The sequence below is a fragment of the Biomphalaria glabrata genome, chromosome 16 (genome assembly GCF_947242115.1).
Source record: "Biomphalaria glabrata chromosome 16, xgBioGlab47.1, whole genome shotgun sequence".
NCBI lineage: Eukaryota > Metazoa > Mollusca > Gastropoda > Planorbidae > Biomphalaria > Biomphalaria glabrata.
The window spans coordinates 8,477,633-8,489,960 of record NC_074726.1 but is presented as its reverse complement, the minus strand read 5'-3'; the positions used below and the strand labels follow the sequence as shown (position 1 = coordinate 8,489,960).

The 12,328-nt window shown below is 36.4% G+C and overlaps 1 protein-coding gene across 1 annotated transcript in view; it reads right to left on the bottom strand.

The window, feature by feature from the left end:
* LOC106071907 (uncharacterized) overlaps window positions 1–12,328 on the bottom strand; it is a 40,358-nt gene that overhangs the window by 20,981 nt on the left and 7,049 nt on the right. Inside the window, exons 3-4 of the mRNA XM_056014025.1 lie at window positions 11,460–11,548; window positions 11,169–11,229 (exon numbers count right to left, since the gene is read on the bottom strand). Coding sequence (XP_055870000.1) covers window positions 11,169–11,229; window positions 11,460–11,509 — 111 coding nt within the window. The 5' untranslated portion in view covers window positions 11,510–11,548. The remainder of the gene's footprint in view (window positions 1–11,168; window positions 11,230–11,459; window positions 11,549–12,328) is intronic.

Here is a 12,328-nt window from a genome sequence, read left to right as displayed (position 1 = left end):
AGTGTCGGGTGTTCCCTTGGAATTAAAGAGTATTACTTCCTCTTCCAAGCCTCCTCTATAGAACAGCAAAAGGGACAGACAAGGACAAGGTTCAAACTAATGACCATTTTGACCACTGTCGAAAGTGCATAAAGAGTATTACTTCCTCTTCCAAGCCTCCTCTATAGAACAGCAAAAGGGACAGACAAGGACAAGGTTCAAACTAAGGACCATTGTGACCACGGTCGAAAGTGCGTACCACACGACCAGGTAAGGTAAAGGAAGTTGGTCACAACACCCTCATTAATAAATGATTGAGTTTAAGACACATTAAAATTTAGTTAAGTCTTAAGAGGCTAACGTAAGTCCAGAGCTGCCAGTGCAAAAAGTTGGAAAGGGCAAAATAAAAAGGGGGTAAAAGTTACTTAAACTTAGAAGAAAACAACCAGAAAGCCATATTATATTACAACAGTAGAAAATCCAAATAAAGGACAACTTGCTTGTCCAAAACTAGGTCACACAGGTCACTAAGCCCTTGTGGGCATGTTGCATCATAAAAGTGTCAAGCGCACATTGCATAGCAATTAGTGAGATAAATTTTGATCCATGATCGGCCTTAAAATGGCTTCTAAGAATTAATGTCTCTTGTAATCTATATTTATTAATTAAATTAGCTCACAAACAAGAAATAGAGCTAGAGTAAAGCTGCCTTATTTAGCTGCGCATTTTTTCACATTTGAATTGTTGTAGCTCTGCATTGGCTAAACCTAGAAAAATAATGAAAACATCTATAAACTCGTCATCCGTTGGTCTATAAAATTAGATCAGTTGCAAAGTTTCACCATGCATATAAAATAAAATCAGATGTCAAAGGAGGGTAGGTAGATATGACAAAGTGTAAATCTCATCAGCCATATCCTCTTTAAATGCCACTCCCTAATCCACCTTAGGTAGATCCTACTTCCACTACAGCCCAACATAATTAACACCCTGTACGGAAGTGCTGAACAACTGAAGAAAACAGCACACTATTTTTCCTTGGCACGGTCTGCTAAAGAGCTCACAGCTCAGCAGCAATAAAGCTGGCTAAAAGAAGAAGAAACCTCATCAGACAAATGTTTTTTCCCAGACAACAAATATCAAGCCCCTTGAAAACCATATATCAGACAAACTGCATTTTAAAATGTTTCAATCATCTAATTCTTTCATTTCAAGTATTTTCTGATTAAGCAAGAAAAGAGCCACATATGCAAAAGAAAAGAAAAGACCAATTGCCATTCTACACATGTCACAGTGACAGTTCAAAATTTAGGCAAAGTCAATGCTATTTATAAACAAATTTAGCAATGGCAGGGAAGAGCATACTTAATTAAAGGGAAGTAATTATGAAAGTAATTATGCAAAATGTTTAATAAGCATGCATTTATAAATTGCTTGTGTGTTTTGTTGTCTTTTAGATACTAAAAATTTACTGATTACGTTTATTTTTGCTTTTAACATTAGAGAAAGCATTGCGTAAAAATACATGTACAAAACATTTTCTAAAATAGTAAACCTTATCGAACACGCCTAACTACTTCGAATAGGTCGAATGAAAAGCAAGGGAAGTGTAATATAATACATGTTCTCCTTTCAATCTTGAAGCCAAATATATTACGTCTTGCTTGAATAATGCACCATGGGGACAGTAACCTTAGTACTGGAAGCACCCCCGTTCATGAATATGAGTTCCAAAAAGGACACTTTCATACTATCTTGCACAGGTATAATACAAAAATAAACGTGTACAAAATTTGAACAATGGATCAAACAACATACAACCACAGTATTTCTGTAATAACCATCAAGATAAAGACGCATTGAAAAAAATATAATGAGATGTCCGATATGAGATACTAAAGGGGGATGTTCGATACAGACAAATTTACACTTGATTAATAGTTTATGAATTCTTAAAATTAGAAATCTATAAATATACTAGATCTACTTGAGTCCAGATCCAGAAACATGAATCCAGACAGGTATCTAGATCTATGTAGACTAGAGGCCAGAGGAAGTAACAATCTATTGTAGTATTAGATAAAATCTAGATCTAATCTAGTCACCACAGTCACCTACAGCCTACAGTCAGTGACTACACTAACTAGTCTAGATATATCTAGATATAGATTTTTATAGATCTAGTCTAATACAAGCCTAACCATAACGTAAAACTTATTAAATAAAAGGCTTAATTTTTAACTATTATTTCTATCACGATCAAACATTCCTTTAATTTAATATTAATGATGTACATAAAATGTAGATTGTAGATCTATCTATTTCAATTTTTTTATTTGTAGATCTAGTGAATCTAGTATAGTCTAGAGTCTAGATAGATATATCTAGATCTACACATTCTAGATAGATCTATATTCTACTAATATTAGATCTAGTAATTATATTCTAATTCTAGAGATCTAGAATTCTAGATCAAGAATCAAGATCTTAACTATTCTAAGTCTAAACTTTTTAAATTTTAAAACGATTTAGCGTTGTTGTTGTTTTATGTGAATCATGAGTCACAGGTTAGGTTTACTATTTAGTCTTTAAAGTCTTAAGACTTTATTTAGAATCTAGATCTACAGCAAAAAAAAAATGAATCATATACACACAGACACAGTATATTCCTATACTCTATACTCTGATATATTTAGATCTAGGTCTAGATCTATACTAAAACTATACATCTTCTAGATTTTTCTAGATCTAGAGTCTAGTAATGTAATAATTTGTATATTTGTAATAGATTATATCTAGATTCTAAATCTAAATGACATGTATGTTCATGTTGATCTATCATCTAGTAATATAATCATAATAATGATCATGATTGACATTGACATTATTCATTAATCATAATTAATGACATGATTTTATGATGATAGTCTACACTCTAGAGATAAATTTAGATCTCTTAGTTTAAAGGGCTAAAAGGGTATGATATATCATCTAGAGATCGAGATAAATATAGATCTCTAGATCAATAGATCTAGATCAATTACTGTAAAGATAAAATTAATTAAAATGAGAAAAAATCTCTCTATGCAGCCTCACCGAGCCAGTCGGCTCCCTGATGAGTCTACTTCCTTACAGTAGTCAGTGCCTTACTCAGGCTTACTGCCCCTTACTAGAAAAAAATATCTTGGACTTGATTACAGTCGATTTAAACAGACATTTCCTTGAGTTTGAGTACATTGCTTTTACCTATAATTGATTCCATGGCAAATTACTAATTGCGGTTAGTTTGAAATATCCAAAAAGTTCTAAAGTGTAGATCTAGATTCAATAAATCCAAAAGAAAAAACAGTTTACAAATGAGGTCACTATACGGTATACCGACTGCGACGACGAGAGTATCAAATGTCAACATCCGTTCCGCTAGCCAGCGATGACCGCCCCTGTTTGAGAGAGACGAAACTCTAGTTGCTGGGAATTGTTCCCTTTTCTAGAACGGGGGTTAACTTCTCCCTGACCCGCTCTTTTGAAATAATTTACAATACATGTGTAGGCTAAGTTGGCTAAAGCTGCGTCTTCATTTAAGCCATGAACTGCAATGTGGGTCGCATGCTCCCCTAAGTAGATCATTATTATGCGCAACCCCCCAATAGGTAGATTTACTTGTTTCAACCTAAAGTAAACATTTAATTAAAAAACAAATATTCGAATACTGCACATGAAACGTTGCCTTGGCGTTGGTCGCCATTTTTATTTTATGATCATTTTTTTTAATGATCAATTGAAAAATAATGTTTAAACAAGTAAAATAAAATATTTTTTAAAGACATTCCTCCTTTCTGAAGCTGAGGACGTTACGTAATAGCTATTGCTTAGCTCTTAATAACTAATGATAGATTTAAAAAAAAAAAAAAAGAAAGAAAGAAAGGAACATTTGCACCACCACCCCTCGGGTATACCCTACCCAAAAACCAAATTGCATTAGTTCAGGAACAAAAGTCAGATTATTCGCAGACGATTGCATGATATATAGAACAATAAAAACAACACAAAGTACAGAAATTGTACAAAGAGAATTAGATGAATTACAGAAATGGGAATCAAATTGGAGCATGTCTTTCCACCCAGAAAAATGTCAGTTATTAAGAGTAAAAAAAAAAATAAAACAAATTAATTCCACTTATCTTATTCATGGTAGACCAGTAACACAGACTAAAAACGCAAAATACCTAGGTGTTATAATAAATGAAAAACTGTCATGGAATCCCCATATTGATGAAACTATCAAAAAATAAAAAAAAAAAGCATTAGGGTTTATTAAAAAAAATTTCTATAAATCAAATAAAATGTTATTTAACCTTGGTTAGGCCAATAATAGAATATGCATCCTCTGTTTGGGACCCCTCAACTCAAGAAAACATTAAGAAACTGGAACCGACACCAAATAGACCAGTGAGATTCATAACAAACGAATATTCACATTGGACTAGAGTAACACCTTTAGTAAAATCACTAAATTTAGAAAGCCTTCAGGACAGAAGATTCAAAAGTAAAGTAGCAATTATACATAAAACACTGAACCATAATCTTCAAATACAAAAACAAAATTTAATAAAATACTCTGAAAGATAAAAAAAAAAGATAAAGGCACATTCCTCGTCCCATATGCTAGGAAAAAATTTGTACAAATGCTCCTTCTTCCCTAGTGCTATTAGAGCATGGAATGGGTTGCCTGAGCTAGCCAGGAAAACCAGTGACTTGGCAGAATCTAATTTAAGTCATTGGTTAATATGCATGTCTGAATGCATGACGCGTATGACTTAATCATCTTCTTTTTTTAAGTAACGTCTGTATTATATAAGATCCTGGATACGCCCATAAATATATCTGCTTAGAGTAGGCCATAAGAAAATTCTATTTAGGTGATATAGACATGAAATTAAGAAGACAGCAGTCTGGAGTTCTTCGTAATTGCCCTAAGAGGCCAAGACTCTTGTGGAACTTCAGGCCTATAGAATACTGCAATTAATTAGAGATAGTAATGGCAATGTCAGTATTTCACATGACTACGCACACCCAATTGCGGCATGTAACATCTGATGCGAAGTCGTTGTCTGTCTGGGGTCTAATTAAGTTTGTAGAGCGGTGTAGTATTGATATTGTGTATTAATAAACTGTATAAGTATTATATATATATATATATAATATACCATTGTATATTTGGTTATGCTTGCCCTGGATGTGGACAAAATATGTAGGTCACAGGTAGAACTGCGTATCCACGGGAAATATTGCATTCCTCATGAATCTTCGGACTCGAAGACAAGCCTTATTGTTATTATTATATTTTTCGCAAATTAAATCTAACAATTTAGCTAATTGTTTCTGAGTAAGACAATGCGTAAACTGTTCAAAAACGTCTATTTATTTCTTCGACTTCTTACTAAATATGTGCGGCCATTCCCACTGACGCAGGCTCAAGATAGACCAATTTTAATCTTAAGACAAGCAAAATACCAAGAAAAAAAAGAAAAAAAAAGCTTTTAGAAACTGAGCTTTGTAAAAATTAAAACGGTCAAACAGAGCTTTCCATATGAGGCCAATTATTATGCAAATAAAATGTCTGATTTCTGTGAAAATCCTCAGAGCAGATTTCGAAATCCGTGTCCAAGTTTCAAGCTGGTAGGATTTCTTGACTCCGCGCAGAGCACAACAGAATGAGACAACACGTTTCTCAATTACAAATTGGAACTAGTGAAACATGCCCTTGTGGAGTGGCACCAGGGCCGGCTTTAGGGCATGGGCGAAATAGGCAGTCCTCTAGAGCCTCCGATTTCATAATAAGAATAACGAACAAGTAAAATATATTTTTTTAAAAATTATATATATATTATTACTATTATAGCTTTTATATATCGCTACTTTCAAGAGCACTTTGGTCCAATCTCATTTGTGGACTAGTGAGGGAGGGGGGAGGGGGTATCTAGGAGTTGGTTTTCCGTGCTGCCTTTAGGCGCTCAGTAAACGCAACTCTGTCCGAAAAGCACCGCCCAGTCAATGCCACATTGTTCAATACTCAAGATTTATCTTCTTTTCTATATAAAACAAAATTAATTAATGACCACTGATTAATTTACTAAACAGGTGAATCTTTTGATTGATTCGTGTATTATCTTCGACAATGAATAATTGTGCAAAATTTCGACTTCATCCAAGTATCGAAAGTAGGAGAAAAATCGTGTGAAAGAATTCACCCAGACAGACGGAGAGAGTGAAAAAGATGACCATTAGAGGATCAGTAATTAAAGGCAATAACTTTTTATTTTTGTTTTTGTAAAAAAATTTTTTGGTCGCAATCCCTTCGTACGCTTGTGATACACCAAGTAATCTCGAATATGTTCTGCCCCCTTCCCCCCTCCCCACCCCCCAAAATGCTCACCTAGCTCGAGCTAACACACTCACACACAAGCCTGTGTTGACTGTGGAGGGAGGTCGACCTTGTGTGTGTCGTCGTCGTTGTTTAGGGGTAGCGGTCATATTGGGAATTTCCGAAATTTTGGTTTTTGAGTCATCCTCAAACAGGTATGTGGCTACTCCCAGGGAGGAATAAAGACCGACAAGAGAGGTCGGAGTAGAGGGGACGGGAAGGGGAGTTGGGGGGGGGGAAGTGTGGTCAAGATTATGTTTGTTCCTTTAAGAAGAAAGAAAACACTTGAGCCTTTAAGTAGTATGCAGGGCTTAGGAAAAGATTTACTAACAAGGAAAGGAGTGGTGTGGGCGTGTCCTTAAGAGGAGCAGTGTACCCCTCGCCCCCCCCCCCAAACATAAAAACATACTAGTAAGTTTATTACAAAGCTTATAGTAACTCTGTCTGTCTGAACAAAAGTTAGTACACGTTATTTCCCCCAAATTCATTCCTGGATCAAGTTGAGACTTAACACGAATATTCATTGTCATAGACAAGACATGAATAAAAAAAAATATACAGTTAGTCAATTAACTACTTGCGATCATTAATTGAATAATTGGTTTATTATTTTAAATTGATTCATGTTTTGTTAGGTACAATAAATTATTTGTTTAAATGTTCCGAATGTGTGTGTGGATGAAATAAAGTGTTCAATTATCTAAGAGGCCGAAACCCTACATATTTAGCCGTATCTGTGAATACTGTTGTTGGTATCAAATAAATAAATAATAACCAGTAATGAATGGGCTAATTGGTTACCTTTATTATTGACTATGTCTAGTCTATGCCAAAAACGAATATTGTCTATGCCAATCACTAACTGCGCAAAGTTTCAACTTGTCTCGAGAATGGGTGTAGGAGAAATAACGTGTACAAACTTTTTACCAGACAGACAGGCAGACAGACAGAATGGGTTGATATAAGCTTTGCATTACCTCTTTAGACTTATTCCTCCCTAGTAATAAAAAAAAAGCACTTAAATGTGTAGAAAATTAAACCTCCATTCCCAATACATATGCATGCCTTTAATTTATTTTACATAACGTAATAACCAGCTTAATATGCAAGACACATATGAATTCTTAAGGCAACAAAAAGATATATAAGGCTTCAACAAGAAATATAATGCTTTCCAATATAGTCAACATTAGGCATTAAGAAGGAACCATTCACATCAAACAAAGAAGGAAAGAGAAAGAGAGAGAGAGAGAGAGAGAGCTTGTCACTTGGTCAAATTTGGGCCAGGTCAGCCAGTGTATGCATAAGTGGAGAGAGAAAGGGGGGGGGGGCGCACGAACGCTGACCTAAATTGATCGTCAGCGGCGGCGTTGACATGTGAGTGACACCAAATTTAGTATTGGCGAAGTCATATTACTATGTCGAGGGGTCGCTTTTTTATGGGCCATTCATCAATGGCAGTTGGCACCTAGTCACCAAAGTCCACTGTGTCAAAGTCCCCACGAGTGAGAACGCCCTACTGAATGTCAAATCAACCATGTAGGCTTAATGCTTTTATGTGTGTTTAATACCGTAGTCCGTGGACTTAATGTTACCCAGATGAACTAAGGTAACCGGAAAGAAATATGTCTGCGCGTCACCAGTGGATTAGTTCATTATAATAGATATAAAAAACTTTAGTTTCGCTCCACAAAGCCTGGAGTCAGAAGAAAGATCAACAATACAAATTAAAACATTTGCTTTCAAGTTGACTTTTAAAAAATATATATAAACTTTTTTAAAAGCTTCTATAAGGACAGGAACTGCACATTTACAGCCATCTTATGTAAGATTTGTTTCCCTTTTTCTATTTAAAAAAATAATTACCAATAATTAATTAATTTTTGTTTATATTTTTTATAATTATGTTTTGCTAGGTAAAATGAATAATTATGCAAAGTTTCAACTTGATCAAAGAACGGGAAGTGGGAGAATGAACATGTTCCAAATGTGTACCAGACAAACGGAATGAGTTGACGTAGGCTTCGTAAAACAGTTATCTTTCCTCAACTACTTCTTTACAATCAAAACTTCTGGTGAAATTTTATCTGAGCGATATTGTAGTCAGCGATACTCTAAAAAGCGATATTCTAGAAAGCGATATTTACTTATTTACCGTGCTCATGCATGGTATATCCCAGCATCTTTACAGCCCTCAGACTACGGCGCTTGCGCTGGCTTGGACATTTTCGCAGGATGGAAGACAATCGCATCCGGAAAGTCATCCTCTACGGACAACTCGCGACTGGCTCAAGAAAAACTGGTCGCCCCCACCTGCGTTACATAAATGTAATAAAACGGGACCTCAAACCAGTGAACATCAATAATGACCATTGGGAAGACATAGCTCTAGACCGCACCAGATGGAGAGAGACAGTGACCAAGAAAGCTATGGACAGTGAAAGAATATAGGTCTCAGCTCAGGAAGAAAAACGTACAATATGAAAAATGGCCAGCTCCTCTACCACCGAAGCAAAAGCCACCTTAACCTGCGATATTTGTGGACGGGAGTGTCTCTCCAAAATAGGACTCCACAGCCACATGAGGAAAGGTGCGAGATGAACCATAATCGTTCTACGACTGAAGGAGGTCAACTAATAAGCATGGCGGCAAGGGATGGCCCGGGGGGGGGGGGTGACTACATGACCAGGCCATCCATGATATATATATAGCGCTAGGTAAAAGTATCAACAGAAATCTTGAAAAAGTAGGGCACCAAGACGTGGAGTTAAATGGTGTAAGAAGTTAGAATAACTCAGCACTTTTCAACATTGCTTCTGAAGTCACGACCCCATTCTGTGCGATTTCACCTTGATAAACAATTCTGTAAGTAGGCTATATAAGGCCATTACTATATATAATATTGCCTTAGTTTTGACACTCGTGATTGAGAAAATTGTTGTAATTCTGGACATTACACCTACTGACAATTCTGGGTCTATGTGAAGAAACAAGTCCCTTTAGTTATAAAGTGCCTTTAATTGTGAAGCATTTCAACGTAACATATATACAAGGCAAATATTATGTACAAAACAACTCCACTAGATGACTTCCTTCTTGTTGTTTTCAATACACCCGTGACTTCCCGCAAGTCCCTTCACTCCCAGGTACCCAACTTGACCGTGTGTCACGGTTGACCACACATAATAACCGTGCTACGACAGTCTAATTATAAAATTTTTAATACGTTCTAGAGATATCTGTAACAGAAGTCACTCTCTGGAGATGGAGTGATCAGTGGCGTAGCTAGGGTGGGGGAGGGGGATCCCAATTTGAAAATACCCCCCCCCCCAAGTGAAGGCCCCCAAATGAGTTTTCGAAATGTTTTTACATTAAATATTACGCCACTGTCTCATGCCAACTGTTAAAAGGCCGAGCCGACTAAAGAAGTCAATCCCTCTGAATCCACAAATCCTAAGCTACGTCGATGGGAGTGATGCCTTAAAATGACAAATCTTGAAAATGATACAAAATTTTTAATACTTTGTTATATGATATCGCAAGGAGCAAATGCTATCCCAAGTGGAGTTTGAAGCTCTAGTGCTGAAACAAAGGAAGGACAGACATGGGTCAGCATACCCTATTAGTAGCACTAGGGTACATTAGTTACTAGAGAAGGTGAAACAATGTATGGTGAAACATAGGTAAGCTATCTTATAGGATGGTTGGCTAGCCGTGTCGTATGTGATTTAGCCTGTTGTCATGAGGGTCCTCCGTTCAAATCCTGCTTGATACCATCCCATCCGTCCTCCAATAGTTTGGGCTAGGTCCTCACTATCTTAACATCTAGGTCAAAGAGTTATAAGAACCCATACATAAAAGAAACCTTCCGATCGGCAGAAAATTTTATACAACTTTTGTTTTTAGCGGCCTCCGAAAGGGGAAAAGCCGCAAATAGTTTTGTGACGTCTGTCTGTCCGTCTGTCGACCGGAGGTAGGATTGTAGTTGTTGATAGTTTGTAGTTCATAGCTTCTGAGATTCATGATAAAAATACCTGCCTTTTTACCTGCCTGATAGGACCGCTTTGAGGTCACTATCCAGAACGCTTAAAATTAATTTAGAAGTCCAATAAACATACAAGCATGTTCATACTCGCTCAGAAACAACACCTGTCTAATTTACAAGCAGTAGATGGCAATCGATTAAGAAATCCCCAGCAATTTATCTATATCCAGGTAAACATAGTCATTTACGGAACGTGTGCAATCTTATTTACTTTGGCAGTTGATAGACTTTATATCTAAGGACAAGAATAGCTGTTGAAGAATTGTATGGGAAAAGAAAAGTTGTTGAAGAATTATATGGGAAAAGAAAAGTTGTTGAAGACTTTAAGAAAAGAAAAGTTGTTGAAGACTTTAAGAAAAGAAAAGTTGTTGAAGACTTTAAGAAAAGAAAAGCTGTTGTAGACTTTAAGAAAAGAAAAGCTGTTGTAGACTTTAGGAAAAGAAAATCTGTTGTAGACTTTAGGAAAAGAAAATCTGTTGCAGACTTTAGGAAAAGAAAAAGCTGTTGTAGACTTTAGGAAAAGAAAATCTGTTGCAGACTTTAGGAAAAGAAAAAGCTGTTGAAGACTTTAGGAAAAGAAAAGTTGTTGATAAATTATATAGGAAAAGAAAAGCTGTTGAAGACTTTAAGAAAAGAAAAGCTGTTGAAGACTTCAGTACAGTAATTGACGTCCGCGGGACATTTAACTAGTGATAACGTTGCAATAGATGATCTACTTACAACAGGCCATTTTCGTCCATCGTAAACATCCACCATCTTCCCTAGGCGATCTTGAATGAGACTGAAAAATATGTCATCAAGCTTATAAGCTTAGAAGTGATATAAACTATAGGGTGATTGTACTATGAACCCATTATTGACCTTCCTCTAAAAACCTGATGTCATTATTGGTAAATTATTAATTAGTGATAGTACTGCCCATTATTTCTCAATCTCTAAAAAGTGATAGTACTGTTCATAATCGATCTCTCTCTCTCTCTCTCTTTCTCTCAATAAGTGCTATATACTCACCCTTCATCACCCATTGTGCCAAACAGTGATGACAGCAGTACAGAAGGCATCAAATCAAGCCGAACCTATTATGTGCCATATTCAAAGCACTGAAAAAAAAAAAGTGTTTAAATTTAAGTTAATATTGGAGACAGAGCGGTAAAGCGCTTGGCTTCCGAACATGGGGTTCAAACCCTGGTGAAGACCGGGATTTTTAATTTAATTTAATGAATATTTGGGAAAGTATGTCGAAAAAAAAAAAACGACTAAATACAATATGTCAATATAAAGTCTGGGAACAAATCAGCGGGCGTAGCGGGTGTGTACTGCTAGCTAATTCAACATTAAAAATTCTTGGAAATTCGTGGAAAATAGTTCCAGGAAGGAGGCTCGGTGATTGGCGTTCGAACCGTTGGTCCAGTTGGGGAAAAGTAAATGCGGTTGGTCGAAACATTTGGCTCTCTTGTTACGCACTTCCTACACAGACTAGGTTAGCTTCAGAGACTAGGTTAGCTTCAGAGACTAGGTTAGCTTCAGAGACTAGGTTAGCTTCAGAGGCAAGGTTAGCTTCAAAGACTAGGTTAGCTTCAGAGACTAGTTTAGTTTCAGAGACTAGGTTAGCTTCAGAGACTAGGTTAGTTTCAGAGACTAGGTTAGCTTCAGAGACTAGGTTAGCTTCAGAGGCAAGGTTAGCTTCAAAGACTAGGTTAGCTTCAGAGACTAGGTTAGCTTCAGAGACTAGGTTAGCTTCAGAGACTAGGTTATCTTCAGAGACTAGGTTAGTTTCAGAGACTAGGTTAGCTTCAGAGACTAGGTTAGCTTCAGAGACTAGGTTAGCTTCAGAGACTAGGTTAGCTTCAGAGACTAGGTTAGTTTCAGAGACTAGGTTA